Genomic DNA, 23,568 nt, shown 5'->3' on the forward strand with positions numbered 1-23,568 from the left:
AACCTTGACACTGAGGTCCCAGCCTTGAACCTGAGGTCCCAACCTTGACCCTGAGGTCCCAGCCTTGAACCTGAGGTCCCAACCTTGACCCTGAGGTCCCAGCCTTGAACCTGAGGTCCCAACCTTGACACTGAGGTCCCAGGCTTGAACCTGAGGTCCCAACCTTGACCCTCAAGTTCCAACCGTGACCATGAGGTCCCAGCTTTGACCCACAGGTCCCAGCATTAAACATGAGGTCCCAGCATCAGGAGCCATGATTGATTCCCTTTCTATTGTTGAGAGGCACGTGCCGGACCTTACAAAATCCCAAGGCCTTTTGCTGCCTCAAAATCTTCCGTCTCCTCTTCAAGGGGAACGAGGGGGTTTCTCGATGTCATACATACATGAATGAAGAATGACGTCAGAATATTTCCCATTGGTTTACTCGCTGTACGAAGAGCAAGCTCAAATCAGCCATCCCATCAATTGGCTTCCCGGCTCCTCCATAAAATTGTCCGCCTCCGTTAGCTTTGTATGTTTGCCATATTGACTCACCTCATTCGCAATTCGTGAGGTCATCAATAACACGTGATTCTAAGTACACCTGCTCTGTGGTTTGTAAGTTTTACAGGACTTGACATAATACAACTTGGGTTCTGCTGATTGATCCATAATGATTTTCCTTTCACCGCCCCAGCCATGACCACAACCACCGAGATCAGGTTCATGTGACAATGAAGCCTCACACATCAATAAGGTACTTCACCTGGTCTTTCAACACCTTTAGCAGCATTTGCTATTCAATCAGGAATTGGCCTGTGCCCACACTATTACCGTTTCATCACTGGGCCTGGCCATGCCATGTTTCCCGCCATTACTAACAAAGCCTCACAGGGAAGATCCAATCGAGATAGAAAAGGTCGATGACTGCTGATCGTGGACATGGTCACATGGACCACATCCAGGGTAGGGACTCCTACGGGCGGTCACATAAACATCAGTCACAGCAGAGGAAGAAGATTCATGATGTCGATTTTATCAACGTCTCTGCGTGCGTACGTAATAAATATATTAGACAACGACAGGGATATTATTGAACATGTGTCTTTACTTCAACGAGGTGTCTGTCCTGCTTGGGTTAGTAAATGAAAATACGGATTCTTCTTCATCCCTGCAGAGCTCACCTGGACATTGCTGTCTGCTGAGCAGTCAGGAATCGAACCCGTGAGCAGATCCGCCATTTTGTTTACAGTACGTGACAGCAGGGGGCGGTGCATCACGGAATATGCAGCTTCGCTGAGTAGACATTAAGCCGGCTGTCTCGTGTTCGTGTGTGTGGATGTGAATGAAGCGTAGTAATTGCACAGCAGTTACACCGTCAAGCAGGTGAGCTTTAAGTGCTTTTATTTCCTTCATGAAGCTCACGGCTCGTAAACGCGCTGCAGGTATGACGACGGTGAGCTGAACGGCGTTTTCGTGTGTTTAAAGTTAAACTTCAAAGGAATTCTCGTACATCGTTGTGGGCCCCACGTACGACTCGAAAATCTTTACACCCTACGTTTACTAGAGCACGAAAACACCTTTTACCTGAGGATTTTGCCGCGTGCCTGTCTTCCACGTCATTGGCCCCGCCCTTTTTACGGGCTCGCTTCCCATTGGCCAGTGAGCGGCGAGGTTCGAGAGTTCGGCGTGTGACGTCTTCCCTGGCAACGCCACGAGAGGGTGACGAGAGGGTGGAGGAAGAGACAGAGTCCGCTCCGTGGAAGCAGAAAAACAAAGGGGAATTAGCGCGACCAGGAGAGAGAGGAAGAGAAGATCGGGGTGGAAAGAGGCGCGAATTGGCACAACTTTACCAAGAAAGAGAGGACGAAGAGACCGAGAGTCTGCAGGCCCGAGGCCGCGGGAATGGCCAAGAACCACCGGGGCCAGACGCGGCACGGGAGCGAGATCGAGGTCAAAAGCAAGGTACGAAGGGTCTGGGACTGGTGGTAACACCAAAGGGGACTACTGGGGTAACACCAAAGAGGACTACTGGGGTAACACCAAAGGGGACTACTGGGGTAACACCAAAGAGGACTACTGGGGTAACACCAAAGGGGACTACTGGGGTAACACCAAAGAGGACTACTGGGGTAACACCATAGGCACCACCGGGGTAACACCAAAGGGGACCACCGGGGTAACACCAAAGGGGACTACCGGGGTAACACCAAAGGGGACTACTGGGGTAACACCATGTCCATAGATACTACCGGGGTAACACCAAAGGGGACTACTGGGGTAACACCGTCTAGACTACCGGGGTAACACCATAGAGACTACCGGGGTAACACCAAAGGGGACTACTGGGATAACACCGTCGAGACTACTGGGGTAACACCAAAGGGGACTACCGGGGTAACACCAAAGGGGACTACCGGGGTAACACCAAAGGGGACTACCGGGGTAACACCAAAGGGGACTACTGGGGTAACACCAAAGGGGACTACCGGGGTAACACCAAAGGGGACTACTGGGGTAACACCAAAGGGGACTACTGGGGTAACACCAAAGGGGATGACTGGGGTAACACCAAAGGGGACTACTGGGTAACACCATAGAGTCTACCGGGGTAACACCAAAGGGGATTACCGGGATAACAGCGGTGGTGTCTATCGGAGTAACACCAGTGGGTCTATCGGAGTAACACCGGAGGGTCTGTCGGAGTAACACCGGAGGGGTCTGTCGGAGTAACACCGGAGGGGTCTGTCGGAGTAACACCGGAGGGGTCTGTCGGAGTAACACCGGAGGGGTCTGTCGGAGTACCACCGGTGGGGTCCATTGGAGTAACACCAGAGGGGCCTAGTGGGGTAATCTTTGAGGGGTCTACTGGGGTAATCTCAGATAGGTCTACTGGGATAACCTCGGAGGGGTTTATTTGGGTAACGTTGTTGGGAAGATCGTACACTGGGAGAAAGGAAGGTGTTTGCTGGTTAATTGAGAGGGAGAAAACAAACGGTGATTTGGTCTATGAAATAGATCCTCATGTTGAGGGAGATCCGAATGGAAAGTCCATGTCAACGTGATTTGGAGAGCAAGAGTGGGATTTGGTACATCTTGAGTTTATTTAGTTTAGTGTGGGTGTGGTTGGTGTGCGCGTGTTAAGCTCACGAGTGATGTGGTGTAAATGAGAGGTCAGTTTGTGTATATGAGGACATACTGGGTGTACAAACCATGGAGGAAGTGGTTTCGAAAATTTGTTTCCTGATTTCCAAAACTTGATGACTGGTTACCTGGGCTGGTCCGCCCGTCTCAACCGTTCACCTTTTCCATTTTTGATGTGATCCAAGAGCACGTAGCTTACCAGCGGCTTGTGTCACCTTGGCCTTAGGAAGCCTTCATGCTGAGGTGGACTGTGGGGGTGAAACTCAACTGAGGGGAAGGGAATGGAGGTGTATGTATTTAGGGTGGGGGGGAGGGGGGGGGGGTTGGTGGATATACAGTATTATTTAGAGTAGAGAGAGGTGGTTGGGTTGGGAGGGGAGATAGGTGAGGTGGATGTGCTTGGGATGGGTGTGGAGAGAGGTAGCGTTTTTGGGGGGAAGGGGAGAGAAGAATGGGGGGAGTGGGGTAACTATTGGAATCGGATCAGAGAAGCACTTTGCCACGCGCGTGCCGCATCGTACGGAGCCGTCCCATGGCACCGAGGATGTACAACACTTGTCTCGTGAGATGCGCCGTGCCTCCTACGCAAACCAAGGACGTTCTCTCCTGAATTGTTTCCCATATTATCAACTTCACTTGTGACCCTCCTGGCTTCACCTTCCAAGTTTCCTGCAGCTTCTCCCTCTCTTTCCCAACACATGCCACGACATTGTGCTTGTTTTGGTGTCGGAATTCATAAATTGAACAAAACATGGGTTTTTGATCGGATCAAGTTCCGTGATTTTTCCGTATTGATCCCAAACATTTTCCCCAAATGTCCCATTTGTTGCATGCACACCTGGTTAGTAGAGTCGTGCTATAGCCACAGCGTATCTAAAGCTCGTGTCATCGTCAAACCAGAAGAATCCTCTCTCGGTTTTGAGTCTTGTTTTTTCACAGTTCAACTTTTCCTTGGCGTGTGTACCTGGTCTGCTGACGCGTGTACACCTGGCCTGACGCGATTGTGATACTCTTACGTTAATCGCTAGAATTGGGTTTTATTTGTGTTTCTATCATTCCGCCATCATAATTGCTGTTCTCATTCCATATCCCAACATGCCTCTGTGGCCCGGCCAAAATTCAGGGTGTCAGGGTTGAAGTCGAACCTTGCCAAGCCTGCCTGGTGACATACCTGTTTAATGCAGGTGTTTCATTGACGTCATGACACTGTAATGGGTGGAGGCTTGTGTAACCTTACTTATGTGAGGAGGTGATGTCCCTTTGGCTGTTTATCTCTATTTCTGAGTCATCATCCACCCTTGTTTTTATTTATTTATTATTACACAGAAGTAGAGTAGCCAAATTCTCTTCCTGGCTTTGTAACACCTACCTTTGCCACATACAGGTGGGCTTGTTTAAGGAGTGGCTGCTGCACACATCCGCCAAACGCCTGTTAGTAGTGTAATAATGTTGCTTCTGGGACACCTCCGTTTAACATGGGAAATCCCTATCTAATGTCATTTACCCCCTTGTCTTTTTCAAAAATCATAAACACCTCTATTTCTCCCACCCTCATCTTTATGAACCTTTTGTCTGTAGTACCTATCCTTAATGTTGTTCATTAGACCACTCAAACACTACAAATATTTGTTTTCTCTTATAGACCTATCATCCTTCTTCTACATATCATCTGGCAGATTAATCTTTGACCCATTCACTTCCATATTAATTCTTTCCCTCCCTCATTGCCCCTAAACACCTATATTTCTCTCACCCTGTTCTTTACGAACCTTCTAACCTTTTGACATGTTATCCTTATTCATTAGACCACTTAAACACCTGTGATCCTTCTGACCTCATGGACCTTTTAACCTTTTACTCTTAATATCATCTGGTGAATATAACCCACTCAAACAACGACCCTACAAATATTTGTTTATGCGTGGGAAATAATTTAATTCTCCTACAACTCTCTTCACCATCTAATATATTAACAAAAAATATGTTTGAGTTTGGTTCTTTATTAAGATATTTTAACTGAGCTAAGATAAAATGGTAAACCTCCCTCAATGTTCTTGTTTGAGCGCCTCCAGTGCCACATACCATTTTTTGGTAAGCCCCGCCCACTTTTTGGTAAACCACGCCCATTTTTACTAAGCCCCGCCCACTTTTTGTTAAGCCACGCCCACTTTTTACTAAGCCCCGCCCACTTTTGTTAAGCTCCTCCCACTTTTGCTAAGTCCCACCCACTTTATAAACTCTTCAGCATTGTATCATTTCCAGGTAATACATAACATCATTTTCAGGGAATTTCCATCACATCATTTCCAGTTAAGACACGCCCAGGGAATTTCCACAGGAAATGACACACACCCAGCCCTTCTTATAAAAGGCACCGACCACACAGGCTTTTTCAAACACGCTTTCTGCTTCACTTGAGAATGGACTCCTATGCCGAAATGGAATGGGATAACTTTGCTATTCCTTGGAGTCCTACTACCTGTGTAGCGCTCAACCTTCAGATTGATGAACTGGACTCGAACCTCTTGTCGATGGAGGAAATTGTATCTGAGCTACGAAATGAAAATTCTACTTTTAACACAACTTGGGATAAAGTTATTTTTTTGTTTGAAGATCTTTTGAACAACCAAGACCCACAGAACGAGTTCTACCTTGATGACCCAGCCAAAGAGTTATACCTTGGAGATCCACAAAATCCTGAAAAAGAGTTCTACCATGATGATACTTATTGTGAGTTATCAAAACAAAACCCACTGAACGAGTTCTACCTTGATGACCCAGCCAAAGAGTTATACCTTGGAGACTCACTAAATTTGGGAAAAACAAATTATGAGGTCTGCCTAGATGGTTCTAACTGTGGAGCCTACCTTGGAGACTCACTAAATTTGGGAAAAACAAATTATGAGGTCTGCCTAGATGGTTCTAACTGTGGAGCCTACCTTGGAGACTCACTAAATTTGGGAAAAACTAATTATGAGGTCTGCCTAGATGGTTCTAACTGTGGAGCCTACCTTGGAGACTCACTAAATTTGGGAAAAACAAATTATGAGGTCTGCCTAGATGGTTCTAACTGTGGAGCCTACCTTGGAGACTCACTAAATTTGGGAAAAACAAATTATGAGGTTTGCCTAGATGGTTCTAACTGTGGAGCCTACCTTGGAGACTCACTAAATTTGGGAAAAACTAATTATGAGGTCTGCCTAGATGGTTCTAACTGTGGAGCCTACCTTGGAGACTCACTAAATTTCATAAAATTAGGAAAAGAGTTTTACCTTGGAGACTTTGAAAACTGGTTTCGTTTTGGAGACTCGGAATGGGGGTTTTGTTTTGATGACTCGGAATGTGATACCTATCTTGGAGGCTCAACAGGAATGTGGTTATACCTTGGGAACTTGGAAAGTTGGTTTTATTTTGGAGACTCTACCTGTGGGGTTCCTCTTGGAGACTCTTTGGATTCTAAAGCAATGAACAATGTTCTTTATTTAATGACGCTTGATTTAAGCAATATCAAGAAAGTTCGAGGAAGAAAATGCTGGAAAATTCTTTCTTCCCATTTCTACTTCTTCAAACTTAAAAGCCTTGAAAGACAGAATTGGAGGAAGAGGAAAAAAAAAAAAAGAAATACGTATTTAAAAAAGAAGAAAAGAAAGATTATGTTAGGGTTTGGGTGGGATTTTGAATGTGAGGGTTAGGGATGGGGTTGGGTTAGGGTTGGGATTTTGAATGTGAGGGTTAGGGATGGGGTTGGGTTAGGGTTGGGATTTTGAATGTGAGGGTTAGGGTTGGGGTTGGGTTAGGGATGGGGTTGGGTTAGGGATGGGGTTGGGTTAGGGATGGGTTGGGTTAGGGTTGGGATTTTGAATGTGAGGGTTAGGGTTGGGGTTGGGTTAGGGATGGGATTGGGTTAGGGTTGGGATTTTGAATGTGAGGGTTAGGGATGGGTTGGGTTAGGGATGGGGTTGGGTTAGGGATGGGGTTGGGTTAGGGATGGGGTTGGGTTAGGGTTGGGGTTGGGTTAGGGATGGGGTTGGGTTAGGGATGGGGTTGGGTTAGGGATGGGGTTGGGTTAGGGATGGGGTTGGGTTAGGGATGGGGTTGGGTTAGGGATGGGTTGGGTTAGGGATGGGTTTGGGTTAGGGATGGGGTTGGGTTAGGGCTTGGGTTGGGTTAGGGTTTGTATATTATTATGACTCACTCGCACATACACACACACACAAAAGTTAAGCCCCAACTAAAAAGTTGTGGGATTCTGTGTTTGGGGTTCACAGATTTAAAAACGTATCCCCATTATACACACACAAAAGTTAAGCCCCAACTAAAAAGTTGTGGGATTCTGTGTTTGGGGTTCACAGATTTAAAAACGTATCCCCATTATACACACACAAAAGTTAAGCCCCAACTAAAAAGTTGTGGGATTCTGTGTTTGGGGTTCACAGATTTAAAAACGTATCCCCATTATACACACACAAAAGTTAAGCCCCAACTAAAAAGTTGTGGGATTCTGTGTTTGGGGTTCACAGATTTAAAAACGTATCCCCATTACATTTTATTTATTTATTTATTATTTTCAAGGGTATTATCTGCTTACTTGTGTTTTTTGTAATTCTTGTGAGTAAAATGAACCCAAGATTTCTTCTCCATTTAAATCATATAATTTGTAGGTCCAAGGGACTGTATCCATTACATCAATGATTTTAAATAATTCACGAGTCCATTTTTGTGTATAACCTTTCTCAAAATGACTTTTCCATTTGTATATTCTTACAATATCACCAACTTTAAACTTGGGCTTTCTCAAATTAATCTCCTTTTCATATTCTAATTTTGTAAATGTTTCTGATGGTTTTGATTGTGTTGATGAATGAACTGTATTATTGTAATTATCTACAATATCCTGAATTAAATACACCCATTTTTGAGAACCGAGTTGTGTGAATTTTTTATATAATTTCTCTTTTAAAGTACGATTAAAACGCTCAATAACAACTGCCTTTCCTTCATTAAAGGTGCTGTATAATTTAATACCCTTCCCCTTAAGAAATTTCATGAATATTTTGTTATAGAACTCTGTTCCCTCATCAGTCCATAACTTCTTTGGTTTCCTTTTATCCCGATCAAATATTAGCTTAAAGGCTAACATTAAAGTATCACCCCTTTTATTTTTTAAAGGGACAACCCAGGCAAATCTACTCCTCAAATCAATAACGGTTAAAGCATACCTGTATCCCCTGTCATTATTCAATTCAATTAAATCAGCGGACCATATGTGGTCAGTGTATTTAGAATAAACCTTCCTTCTTTTAAACTTTGTGATTATAGGTTTGTGTAATTCTTCAGCCAAAAGCTCCTCAGTCTTGATGGCATCATTAGAGCCTAATAGTTTTTTGAGGAATAACCAAGACCAAGTTTCAATTTAGCATTTATCAAATTTCTCACAATAAACCTATCAACTTTCTCTCTCAACGTTGGATTTTGTATCAAAGACAAATTATACAACATTTCGCTGTCGGCTTTATGTTTTTCAGTCAACGTAGTGGTTTTCCCATAAGCAATATCATGCTTCATACACACTTCGTCAACCCTATTTGTAGGTTTAGACCAAGGTTTAGGATTGTCAGCCTCATCTAATCTTTTATCCAAGTTTGTTCCTGGACCACAGAAAGAATACCCTGGAAGGTGTAATTCCCCTGGAATTCCAGTTGTTGTAAATTTACTTCCTGACAGAAACTTTTGTATGTCTCCTCCTCTTTTAGGAGAGATGAATTGGCACTTTTTAGAGCCACATACTTGACATATTCCTTTTTGATAAACTCTATTATTTTTAGCTTTAACATGAGATATTTTTAGATTTAGTTTTCTTTTTACATTTGAGACAATAACTCATATTTATTTATCAGAAAAATTCCGACAGAGTATCAAAACCTTTTTGGTTTTCAACATATACATTTCAATCTTTATTTTTAAAACATAAAGAATCCTAAGGAATGCCTTCACTCTCTCCTCCATTTATTTACAAATAAAAACTAACTAAAGTCAATGACACCAACATCATCAATCACATAATCTTTTCCTTCTTCTTCTTCTTCTTCTTCACCACTTTCTCGTTTAAATCTCTGAAATTGAAGACATTGACGTTCTTATTTTTGAAACCATTATCTTCATAAGAGTTGTTAATTCTTTAATTTCCTCTTCGGTGCGTTGAGATTGATTTATTTGCTTTAATACACTCAATCTTTTATGAATCTCAGTGATTTCCATCTTTTTATATTTTTCCTCCCTCTCTCTTTGCTCCCTCTCCTCCTCCTCCATTTTCTCCCTCTCCCTTTCCTCCTTCTCCTTTTTCTCTCTTTCCTCCTTCTCCCTTTTCTCCCTTTCCTCCTTCTCCTTTTTCTCCCTCTCCTCCTTCTCCTCCTTTTTCTCCCTCTCCTCCTTCTCCTCCCTCTCCCTTTCCTCCTTCTCCTTTTTCTCTCTTTCCTCCTTCTCTTCTTCAACTCCTTCCTCATCCCTTGCTACCCTTGAGTTTGAACCCCAAAGAATATTATACATATACTCATCTGGATTTTGAGATATTCTTGTATCTATAATTATTTTTCTCATAATAGGATACCAATAAGATTTGTTGACGATTTCTAAAAGAGTTTTATATTTCATAACTTTGAGAAGTTCATTTTTATTTAATATTTTAAACAAGTCTCTATTTGTGGGTTTAACAATATCAGTATAAGGCCAGTTTTTTATGACAAAATTCCCATGTATATGCTCCAAATCATAAGGTATGTAATACCGAGCACCCTTTTCTTGTAGGTATCCTTGAATACAAAAATTATAATTCTCTTGTAGTCTTCTTCCTGCCATTTATGTATCAGAAATATATGTGAGATTAATATTATGACAGGTAATACCACCCCATCTTCCCACTACCAAATCGGTTTGTATTCCTCGGCTTTCTATCCTTATCTCATTACCTTCCTTCTTTGTCATGCGAACCATCGCTATACTATCATATATTTTTATTTTCTTAAAATCACGTATTTGTTGTTTACTAATTGTACTTCCACATAAATCCTTATCTTCACCAAGTGGATAATATTCTTCTTTACGAGACTGATTTAAATCATGTAGGTCTTCTATGTTTATTGAAAAAGACCAATTATACCCTAAATCAGGCATATCATACCCCCATTTATTAATTCGCATATTAACTAAATGTCCTTCTTTATAAAATTCAATTGTAAGCAGGTAGTTAAATTCAATGAGGAAAGGTGTATGGTCAGTATAACCAGGTGTTGTGGTTGTAAATTTTACTTCTTTCACAAAACGTGCTGTTTTCTTTAAAAATATATATTGTGATAAATCACTTAATCTAATTAAGTCATTCGCATCTGTAGGGTTTGGATAATTGATTAATTTATAAGTATTCTTCATATTAATATTTTTACTTACACTATATTTTTGTCGTTCAGCCTGTGCCTTTGTATAATAATTTGATAAATCAATATCCTGAGAGGATTTTCCAAAGATAGAACCATCTTTTCCAACATAAGTCATTTATATTAGATTAAAAATGATATCATAAAACTTTTCATTATTGTTGAGTTGAAATAATACATATAAACATAATTGACCACAACATTTAGAATTAATTTCTTGAACTTGAAATGTTTGATAAACACCATTCTGTAAGAATTGTATTACTTCAACAGGTGGTGGCATACCATAACTATCAAAATAATATTTATCCTGACTATTATGAATACAAACCCAATGAGAACCATTCTGTGTGTCTAAATTCATAATAATATTCTTTGTATTCTTATTTATATGTATTAATTCATCTCTCATACAGATTACCACATTATCAATTTTTAGTGTTTTACAATACTTGGCTAGTTCTATATTTGACGTTGTATTCTTTCCAAATTGTTTAAACCATTTATCCATTTATTTATGAGAAAGATACAATCCATTACCCCGTTTAGTTAGTTTAACACCCGCTTGAGCGATAGAGGAAAGCATATCACCAACCAACAATCTAGCTTTATCAGGTAGACTTTCAAGTTTTTGAGCAAAATCTACAATTACACCACTTCCACTAATTTGTTTCTCCAACTCCTTGTTATGTCTTTCCAATTCTTTTTGAGCTTTTAGTTGTGCCTTCCTTTCGTTAGCAGTTTTTACCGCTGCTGAAATACCACCAGTCAATGCTCCCGCCGCACTTAAACCAGCAAATAAAGGAATTAGAAACGGGAGAAATCCTCCTCTTGACTCGTCTATTGAATATTTCTTTAACATAGGTTTCGTCATTTTAATTTTAAGTGATCCAACATCATTTAGTGTTTTTACTTGTGTGTGTGTGAGTAAAACATCAATTCTTACAGCTCCTTTTCTTTGAATTGTATTAACATTAATAATACAAGGCTTTTGATTTTGAATACAAGATGTTAATTTATTAAGATTGATTTGATTAACATATACCCCAACCATTTATTTATGAGAAAAAACCTATGTGATATTAATCATAACACCATTATCTGTATTAATCTGTAATTCTGTTTCCTCCAAAAGCAAACAATAAGCATCAACTTCTTCATTCTCCCCTCTTTCAATGTATAGAGAAGTATCCACTCGATTAGACTTTATAGTTTCCTTTTGAGAACTCAGGTCAATTGCGTAGATTGTATATAAACCTTTAAATGCAACCATATCCAAAATAGGATCATTATTACCATTACTTTCACACACTTTTTGGTAGGACTTGTAGGCTTCCGCATAATCATTTTTTTCCCAATCAATTTCCAATCTATCTCGCGGATAAAATGTGCCATCAAGAGAAACCCGAAGTTGTTTCACCTTAGCATTATCACTCAGCGCATTATTCTTATTAGTACCCTCCTCTCCATCTGGTTTTTTAAAAATGAGCCATAGGTATCGTGGCTTTCCTTCAAGAACACCCAAATTCCAAGTGTAGGTAGTGTGTTCCAGTTTAACGTGTTGACATCTTCTTTTAAGGTATGATACATTTAGCGGTTTCTTTGAGTTAAGTCTTCTATTTAACATCTCCTCCGTTTTAAGATTAGGAGTATATTCACTGATATACCAACACAAATCATTAATAACAAATTTATTGTTGTCTCCAAAAGCATTTTCATCCCCAAAAAGCAACCTATTTACATTATCATTCCTTTGTAGTTGAAATCTAATTTTAAGACCATACAAAACTTTATCATAATCGCAAAATCCAAATATACCTTTAAGAGGTACTGCTACGGTAAAACTATTCACTGCTTTTGTTTCATCATTATACATTGACTTCCTTTGACTATAACCAGGGTCTGCGTTTGTACCCGTTGACATATCAGGAATAAAACCTTCAACAGCTCCCTTACCCATTCTATCACTAAACGAATATAGTGTAAATTTCATCATTTCAGATGTAGCAGAGACATAATCAACCGCTTCAACCTCTTGTGTTCCAATATACAGGCGGACACTGTCAAACATTTTCCAGAAGAAATCATTTACGAGTGTAGCATTAGTATTATTCGCAGCCTTAGTGAATTTAAATTTACACAGCAAGAAACTATCAGCTATATTCAAGTAAGTTTGTTGATTATTTATTTCAAAACTTTTTGTTCCGTTTGAATTCCAGTCTGTTCCTGTTATAGCATTTACCTTAAAATAGTCTTCCTTTTTAGTGGAGTTTGAAATGATAATCGTATCATCCAAATCATAGATACTATCAATCGCTTCCATACTTGTATTTATATAGCATTAAAATTGTTGAAACCCTGACCCAAGTATTTTAATGATTTTTTGTCGTTCTTGTGAAGATAGTTGAGTTTTACCTTTTTTTATTTCTTTGATTGCTTGTAATTTATGAGACTCCTTTTGAGCATCTTTTATACTCTTTATAGCACCCGCAACGGAGCCCACGGCAGAAGCAGTTGAACCAATTAGGTCTTTATGTTTAAGGATGGTTGAACCAATACCCATTAGAGTATCAATTATCCCATCTCCTTTATTTCGAAATTGATGACCTACACCTCGTTGTCTCTTAGGTTTATAGTATCCTCTACCCACATACCTTGTATAGTCTGGTGAAAGGAACATGCCCTCCCCTGTAATTATTTTATATTTTCCCAACTCGTGTTTTCTCACAATAACCATTATTTATTTATTGAAAAACTTCACGTAGGTGAATTCTGATGGATATAATTTCATCATTAAAGGATATCATACGATTATCTTGGTCGGTTATCCTAAAATTTACTCTGTATATGGTTTTTCCTGACACAGGTAAATAGACAAGATTTTTTGGTTCCATATTAAATTTATAACCAATCGGGGTTGAGTATGCACTGAATGAAAATATTGTATTTGTTCTTATTCCATCGTTATAAGCACCATCAATCAAATCACAATGAATTAATACTGAATTTATACCGGAGGATATTTGGATAACATTATCACTGTAAAACGTCCCGTTATTTTCAATCTTTTTTGAAGAGAAACCCAATAGCTCTCTAAACGAATTTTCAATCGTGAAATCAACTTTATAATTATTTTTAAGTTTAATAGTTGATTTTGAAGTGTGTTTTTGAATATCTATTACAATATTTTTTGGTTCATCACCTTTTTCTTTCATAAGGCGAGAGACTTCTGAAGATATTTGAGAAATCTCGTAAGCTCCAGGTGAAACAGTTATAGTTTTGTAGGCAGTGCCTGGATTATAACTAAACTTGTTGTTTTTCTCTGTGATATTAAAAAGGGTATTGTAAGTTTCCATTGACAACAAAGATGCCTCATATGAGGTAAGGGGGTCAAGTTGTAGTGGGTAAGGGAATGAAGCTGTGTAATCGCTCGTTGTGAAATTAAAACTAAGAATTGTGCTTCTCATCTTATTTAATATCTAATAAAATATCTTTGTATTGACATTTATTAATTATTTTCATGTTCATCAACTGATCTAAAATGGCTGAGGATTCATTAAAACAATTGTTGTTTCCAGCCTTCTTACTACCTAATAACAATAATAGCCTATTAACTAATTGTGATGGGTCATTTGGAAGAAAACTAACACCCGAACCAAGCTTACTTAAAGCATCAATAATATGTTTCTCCTTCTCATTCTTCTTACTTTTACCAGCAACAGAAACTCCATAATCAAGTGTATTTAACAACTCAATATATACCCTATCTTCCTCTCTTTCCATATCAAGTGGTTCCTCAAAATATTTTGAACCGCTGAATCCGGGGTTTGTTAGAAGAAACATTAATCTTGGAGTTAATTTAACATTTGGTTGAGTAGAACTCAAGAACATCAATTCATCATTAAATATCAATACCTTTTCTTCCACAAGATGAAACACTGCTGGTTCTTCTGTTGGAATGAGACCTGCTGTGGTTTTTGAACCCGCCGAATATTCATTGTTTTGAAGAGCTTCCACAACATAATTAGGGGGTTGATTTACCTGCTCAAGTTTCCGAAATAATCCCTCGTCATCATATTCTAATTCACCAAGTTCTTGTTTTGTTATCTGACTAAAATCTTTGAGCATTTGAAGTTTTTTCGGAGTAAATTCTACCGTGGGAACTGTAGGTGAGTGTTGAGTTTTCAAAAGTGGTTTAAAGAATTTCTCTTGTTTTCTTTCAAAGGCTTCTTCACCAGTTAGTTTCTGTCTCCGTTTCTTCTTTATCTCTTCCTGTTGTTTAACAACTTTTGAAACTAATTGTTGATGTTCCTTAAACTTTCTTTCTCTTTCTTCGGTATTCATTTTCTGTATTTATTTATTGAAAAATATCATTTAGTATCTCATCTTGTTTCACAACAATATATTTATATTTTCCAATCGTGTGTTTCATATAATTTTCAAATTCTTTTTTACTACATAACGTAGAGCAATTATCTCTCCAAAAATTATTTACATCTATTGAATTTAACTTAAATAAAATAAAAGTATTGGCATTGTTTCTTATTGAGCGTCGAGGGAGTTGAAAATATGATTGACTAAGATATATACAATTACAAGAAGAATGTCTCCCTCTTGTATAGTAGCTATCCATTACTGTTTGGTTTCTCTCATTAACACAATCATCAAAGATGACGAGGTTCTTTTTTGATTTATCTAAATCTTGAGGTGAAGGTATATCATCCGTATTATCACTGAGAATACAAGTTATGGGTTTCGATTTTGATTTCTGTGTATCACAAAATAATTGTATTATATCTTCAATATTATAATCATTCAGTTTGTTTTGAAGTTTAAATAAACCGATAATGTCTTCCTTTTTAAGACCTGCATTAAAACCCTGTGAGAGTAGTTGATACTCGGGTTGAAAACTTGACTTTGTAAAAATTATTAAATTATCATAATCTAAAAAATTAGGACCAAGGAGCATCTTTAAAAGTAAACAGGTTTTCCCACATCCGCTTGAACCAACTATTAGACATCTCAATGAATTTGGAATGTTTTTATGGTTATTAAACTTTATCTTATTTTCCCAAACGGGTAAAAAATCATTCATTTATATATTTGGAAAACAAGTCATCTAACTTTTTTTGAGCTATTTTAGAAACTCTATATTTTATCCTGAGTTCGGGTTTAATTTCAAAATAATTCATTATTTTATTTATATAGTATCTTGTATTAACATTTCCATTAAAATTATTTTGAATAATAAATATCATTAAACCCTTATACATTTCCTCAATACAAAGAGTCTCTTTCCTTGTAAGAAATGGTGTATTATCACCATAATGCTTAACATTCATCTCTCTTATTAATCTTGTAAAGTAATTCATTTTTGGTTCTAATTTAAAAGAGTTATATGTTTTTTTATATTTCTTATTATCATTAATTAGAATATAATCACAGAATAAACATTGTTTATATGAACCCTCATTATTAAGCCCTATTCTATCACAAGCTGGACAATTCTCTAATTTATCATATGGAGAGTCTGGAAATTCTAAATATCCTTCAGAACTTATCATATTTATATAGTAAATTTTTACTTAAACTAAACGCAAGTTTATTCATTAATAAATACAATGTTTCAAAGCACAAAAGACAAATTTCAATCAATCTCTACTTCGGTGGAAGATATAGAAAAATATGTCAAAGATGTTAAATTGAACAAAGATAAATATGGAAATTTTTGGGTAAAACCAGTTATGGAAAATAACATGAGCCCCTCTATTTCATTTAAAGGAAGAGCTCTAACTATACCTGGAAAGACATCCATTAAAGTAAATCTAACAAAAGTTTCTCCTCTACTCCTGGCAATTTATTCAAAGCTTGAAAAAGTGATTGACCACGATACTTTGAAAAAGAATGATAAGACCATTAATAATTCTAGAGGAGACATTTGTATTTTCTTTAATAATCCAAAGGGTGTAGATCTAAGTAAAATGAATGATGTTAATATTTCTGGTGAAATGTCATTTCGTTCTATGATAGTTAGAGATTATTTAAAGATAACTTTTGATATTAAAAATGTAGAGATTGAATCCGTTAATGAAAGAAAGTATATTGGTATAGATGGAAAGGTTTTTTCTGCTAATTAAATATGAGTCATTACAGCAGTGAAGATTTTACTATTTCATTGAACTCGGACGATAGTGATGATAGTATTTCATTGAACTCGGACGATGGTGATGATAGTATTTCATTGAACACAGATGATAGTTATGATACTAATAGTTTGTGCTCAAATGATAGTTATGAGAGTAGCTTTATTGATGACTCTGAGTATGATTCTGAGTATTCATGTGATAGTTATGACTTAGATGATTCTGAGTGAAAAAGTGTTTTAGTTTAAGCACAGCGATATATATAAAACGGAGCTGTAAAGCTCAAAAGTGTTTTATTTTAAGCACAGTGATATATATAAAACACCACGTTTTCTCACGCTATAAATATGGTTTATTGTGATACTTGCGAGAAGGAAGTAAAATATTATAAACAACATATTCTCACCGCAAAACATACATACAACATTTTAAACAAACTTTCCCCTCTTCCACCTGAAACAAAACACTGTTCTACATGTAATAAAAATATCCTCAAGAAAGGCTTCAAAATACATCTTAAAACAAATCTACATTTATCAAATTTTATCACAACTAAAAACTCTGATGGAGCATTCAAAGGACATATTAAAATAAGAGTCTTTAACTTCAAACCTCCTGAACCAGAGTCTATAGTTGATGCTGTAGAAATAGTTAAACCTGCTGTTCAAACGTTGATTGAAAAAACACTAAAGGAAATGAAACCACTTAAATTTTATATGGGAGTAAAATTAGAAATGACAAAGGATGAAGGAGTTATAGATGCACCATACATGAGAACTGAGCCACACTTTATATCTTCATATCAAGATTTTAAAACATCAGGAGTCTATGATGAACTTATTAAACAAGAGCAAGATGTGGATAATTCAATCGTAGGAAGTGGATTCAATATAGGAAAAATTATTTACATAGACATTCATATTCTTAAATCAGATCCTCTAAAAGCTTCTTCTTACATTGATTTACCCAGTGTTATCAAAAATAGAAAAGCAGTTATCAATATCAAAAATAAAGACAATAAATGTTTTCTCTGGTCTATTTTAGCACACTTACATCCTCCACATTTTCATGATGAAAGAGTATCTCATTATAAAAAATATGAGAATACATTAAATACGAAAGATCTAAAGTTTCCGATGACTTTAAATGATATTCCTAAATTTGAAAAGATGAATAATTTATCAGTTAATGTTTATGGTCTAACAGAAACAAACAACATTCAGGTTTTAAAGCTTTCTGACAATTGTAAACAAACTCATATTAATCTTCTATATTTTAATTCAGACGAAAATTCACATTATACATACATCAAAGATATTGCTAAATTAATAAAACCACAAGTCTGTAAGAGAACAAATAAAATATATATTTGTTTGCGTTGTCTTAACTTCTTCAATTCACAAGAAAGATTAGATAAACATTCAAATTATTGTGGCAAACATAAATCAACGGTAATCAATATGCCTAAAGAAGGCTCAAAGATCACATTCAAAGATGAAAATAAAAAGATCAAACATCCATTTGTTATATATGCTGATTTTGAAAGTATTTTAGAAAAAATTGATACTGCTTCTCAAGATCCAAAAGAATCATACACAAATAAATATCAAAAACATACTCCTTGTGGTTTTTGTTATTATATCAAATCATCCGTTGGTGATAAATATAACAAGTTAGAGATGTATAGAGGCTCAAATACCCCAGAGGAGTTTGTGAAACGACTAGAAAAAGACTGTGTTCGATTAACCAAGATAATGAGAGAAACCAATAAACCAATGTCCTTAACAAGTAAAGAAAAAAGGGAATTTATAAAAAACAATGTCTGTCATATTTGTGAGGAGAAAATTGGTAAAGGTCTAAAGGTTAGAGACCATTGTCATCTCACTGGTAAATATAGAGGTCCGGCTCATCAAAGTTGTAATATTAATTATCAACTCCCCTCTTTCATTCCTGTCTTTCTTCATAACAACGCTCATTATGATACACATCTATTTATCAAGGAACTCTCAAAGACTTCTGGAAGTATCTCAGCAATTCCAAACACGGATCAGAAATACATTTCATTCACAAAAACAATTCACACATCTCCTATTACTCATATCAGATTTCTTGATACATTTAAATTCATGGCAAGTCCATTGGTTAACTTGGTTCAAAATCTAAAAGAGTTTCCATGTCTTTCAGAGTATTTTTTAGATAAAGATTTTCTAACACAAAAGGGAATTTACCCCTATGACTATATGGACTCATTTGAGAGATTCAATGAAACACAACTTCCTTCAAAAGAAAATTTCTATAACAAATTAAACAACAGTAATATATCTGATAAAGATTATGTACACGCACAAAATGTTTGGGAAAAATATAACATCAGGAATCTTGGCGAGTATCACGATTTGTATCTCAAAACTGATGTGCTTTTATTGGCCGATGTATTTGAAGCCTTTAGATCTGTTTGTCGCACTGGATATGGATTGGATCCTGCTCACTACTACACAGCACCTGGATTGGCCTGGAGTGCGATGTTGAAAATGACAAAACAAGATTTGGATTTGATAACCGATGTTGATATGCTTTTGATGATTGAAAAGGCAAAAAGAGGTGGAATTTCACAAGTCTGCTCGAGTAGATACGCAAAAGCAAATAACAAATATCTTCCAAATTATGATCCAACGAAAGAGAGTTCTTACTTGATGTACTATGACGCAAACAACCTGTATGGCTGGGCAATGTCTCAGGCTCTTCCTTATGGAAAACTTAGATGGGTAAAGGAAAAAGACTACAAAAACGTTTTACAAGATGTATGTATCTCTACACAAAAAGAATTGGATGAAGAAAAAGTTGGTTATTATTTTGAAATTGATTTAAAATATCCAGAGGAACTCCATAACCTACACAAAGATCTCCCATTTGCTTGTGAGAAAGAAAGTCCAAAGAAAGAATGGTTGAGTGATTATCAACGATCGTTTGATATAGGTGAATCAACAGAAAAATTACTTACTACATTATATAACAAGAAAAATTATGTTCTACACCAAAGAAATTTGCGACAATATTTATCAAAAGGTCTAAGAGTAGAGAAGATCCATAGGGTTCTAAAGTTCAATCAAAGTCATTGGTTAAAGGGGTACATTGATTTTAATACACAAAGAAGAACAGAGTCAAAAACAGATTTTGAGAAAGACTTTTATAAATTGATGAATAATGCGGTCTTTGGTAAGACTATGGAGAATGTGAGGAAAAGACAAAATATCAGATTATCAACATCTTGGGAACAAGCATCAAAATTAATTAATAGACCGAGTTTTACTCGAGCTGAGGTCTTTACTGAGAACTTTTGTGCGATCCATTTGATTAAAGAGAGTATTGAAATGAACAAACCTATTTATATTGGGACAACAATTCTTGATTTATCAAAGTCATTAATGTATGATTACTTTTATAATAACTTGAGGAAGAAATATCAAAATGATGTTAATCTACTTTATATGGATACAGATAGTTTTATTTTGAAAATTAATACCAACGATGTTTATTCAGACATGAAAAGAGACATTAATATCTATGACACGAGTAATTACAGTCCAGAGAGTGAGTTGTTCTCTTCTAAAAATAAAAAGGTGATTGGAAAGTTCAAGGATGAATTAGGAGGAAATGTTATGAGTGAATTTGTGGGATTGAGGTCAAAGGCTTATGCTTATAAATACATTGTGAATAACGTTGAAAAGACTGATAAGAAGTTAAAAGGTGTAAAGAAAAATGTTATTAAAGAAACAATAAACTTTAAGGATTATTATAACTGTTTAACAACAAAGAAAGAAGAGTTTAGAAAGATTAATGGAATAAGAAGTTATAAACATCAATTATATTCAGAAGAGATAAATAAGAAAGCATTGGGGGCTTTTGATGATAAGAGGTTTATTTTAGAAAATGGAATTGATAGTCTCCCTTATGGTTATATAAGTATATAAGTGATAAGATATATATATAAGTGATAAGATATATATATAAGTGATAAGATATACATAAGTGATAAGATATATATAAGTGATAAGATATATATAAGTGATAAGTTAAAAAGGGGGGGGGTTGGGGATTTTAACGGGCTACCGCCGCCTTTTTTACTATTATATAAATGATAGAACCAAGTATCAACCAGACTAAAGAGTGGAGGTGTAATCAACCTTGGTATATAAATGGAAAACATAATGAATGTGAAAAATATCAAATAGGTATAATTGAAAAGGCAACTGGTAAAAAAGTTCACAAAACAAATAAGAGAATTAATTTAAATACCGGTGAATTGGGTAAAAAAGATGGAAATATTTTTGAGTGGACGGAAAACTTTGATGGTTGTCAGGAAAATATATACTTTAATTTAAAAATGGTATGTGGCACTGGAGGCGCTCAAGCAAGAACATTGAGGGAGGTTTACCATTTTATCTTAGCTCAGTTAAAATATCTTAATAAAGAACCAAACTCAAACATATTTTTTGTTAATATATTAGATGGTGAAGAGAGTTGTAGGAGAATTAAATTATTTCCCACGCATAAACAAATATTTGTAGGGTCGTTGTTTGAGTGGGTTATATTCACCAGATGATATTAAGAGTAAAAGGTTAAAAGGTCCATGAGGTCAGAAGGATCACAGGTGTTTAAGTGGTCTAATGAATAAGGATAACATGTCAAAAGGTTAGAAGGTTCGTAAAGAACAGGGTGAGAGAAATATAGGTGTTTAGGGGCAATGAGGGAGGGAAAGAATTAATATGGAAGTGAATGGGTCAAAGATTAATCTGCCAGATGATATGTAGAAGAAGGATGATAGGTCTATAAGAGAAAACAAATATTTGTAGTGTTTGAGTGGTCTAATGAACAACATTAAGGATAGGTACTACAGACAAAAGGTTCATAAAGATGAGGGTGGGAGAAATAGAGGTGTTTATGATTTTTGAAAAAGACAAGGGGGTAAATGACATTAGATAGGGATTTCCCATGTTAAACGGAGGTGTCCCAGAAGCAACATTATTACACTACTCCTGTTCATCGAACCCTCCCAGAACCTCCTGTCGATGTCCTGATTTAGTTTCAGCTGCTTTGCCCATGGAAACACTCGAGGGTCCATGTGCTTGGCAGACGACTTGGCATTTCGTACGTTTTACTTGCCGGACAACAGACACTCTTACAAACTGCGGAGCAGGACAGCGACGTTAAAGGAGAACGATAAAAGGTAGAAGTTTTCAGGATGACGACTCTAGGGTTTGATTCATTCGCTGTGTGTCTCAGTTCATCCTCAACGTGGCACACCCACATCATGATATACACCACATAACCACAATGAAGACCTTACCTGGATCTTGTTGTAGTAAGAAGTAACTTCTTACTACAACAAGATCCACCCTTCTCTCCAAGAACTACCTACCGTAGTGCATGAGCAAATTGATTACATTGGACAACAAATATTTTGCTACTGGGGTAGAAACATATGTTCTCGACTAAATCGAGTTTTCTGATTCTGAATCTGAAGTCAGAATTTTCTCAGCACGTCAGGATTTGAGTTATACATATGGTCCAATTATAGTAGCTTGCCCTGTTGGGTGATTTTGAGTGATCATAAATTATCATTTTTTGTATTTTTTGTTTCAATTATAACAATTAGCAACGGTACCCGCCCTGTGGGCGGGGCTTCAATTGAGAAGCCCAAATGAAAAGGCAAAATATCAGAAATTGAAGGCTTTTTAATTTTTTAACAATTCATATCATATCCGTTGAATCATATCACATGCAAATCATCAAAATCTAAACAGTACATGGCGCCCATTTTGAAAAAAGATTGAATTCTGCAAAACGGAAGTGGCCGCTACACGTCTTTCTCAGTCGCGCGTTTATGTGTGAAGAGTACGCGCCGAATCTGTAACACGGAAGCGGCCGCTACACACGTTTCTCAGTCGCTTTGCACACGCTGCCATGTTACTTCAGAGCCGCACATTTATATAGGAAGAGTTCGTCAGGAGTCTATCTACTCTCTCCTGGTACATAGAATTTCAACAAAAGCCACATCTCTGTTCATATCGGTAAATATTATTCCATCGTGTTTGGAAAAATTGGAAAATTGGAAAAGTTGGAAAATTGGGAAAAAATTGAAAAACAATAAAGCCTATTTTACTCCCACGGGTTCCACGAATACCCACCCAAAATGTCGTTGCGATCGGTTGAGCCGTTTTTGCGGTACCTTCGAACGGACGGACAGACATTTCGTGAATTATAGTAAGATACAACTGTTGTATAATGCTATTTGTCGTAAAAAGAGCTTTAGAATGCACTTTAAAGTTGGTGGACAATATGCTAAAGGCCTATCAGCGAATGGGTGGTAGGATGTCTCTTAAAATGCACTTCTTGCATTCTCATCTTGATTTCTTCCCACCTAATCTGGGTGAGGTGAGCGATGAGCATGGCGAAAGGTTCCACCAAGACATTTTGGTCATGCAAACTAGGTATCGAGGCCGGTTCAACCCAAACATGATGGCTGATCACTTCTGGTTCCTACAACAGGAGACCAATTCCACACGCAAGAACAAGTGCCTCACACACTTCTGAACGTGTCTGATCGGGGCCTACGCTGACTATATTGCAAGAATGAATCTATATAATAATAGCGTAAGGACTCGACTTTGTTATCCCTTTTACGCCGCACCCAGTGACCCGATGCCCAAGGCACTAATGGATTTACGATCTACGAACCGCGCTCTTTGTTTATCACGTACAGCCATACTCGAAAAATCTGAATTAGCCGACGTTGGGGCCCAAAAGCATCCGATTAACTGCCGATACGACGCCATCTTACGACGCCATCGTATTGGCGTCTGCTGGGCGAA

The 23,568-nt window shown here is 37.1% G+C and overlaps 1 protein-coding gene across 1 annotated transcript in view; it reads left to right on the forward strand.

Annotated features, from left to right (window-relative positions):
* Positions 1–1,693: 1,693 nt before the first annotated feature.
* The window catches only part of LOC137417205 (partitioning defective 6 homolog beta), a 65,062-nt gene continuing 43,187 nt past the window's right edge, over positions 1,694–23,568 (forward strand). The window contains exon 1 of the mRNA XM_068103015.2: positions 1,694–1,944. Coding sequence (XP_067959116.1) covers positions 1,885–1,944 — 60 coding nt within the window. The 5' untranslated portion in view covers positions 1,694–1,884. The remainder of the gene's footprint in view (positions 1,945–23,568) is intronic.

The sequence above is a fragment of the Myxine glutinosa genome, chromosome 9 (assembly GCF_964187855.1).
Source record: "Myxine glutinosa chromosome 9, kmMyxGlut1.1, whole genome shotgun sequence".
In the NCBI taxonomy this organism is placed as follows: Eukaryota; Metazoa; Chordata; class Myxini; order Myxiniformes; family Myxinidae; genus Myxine; species Myxine glutinosa.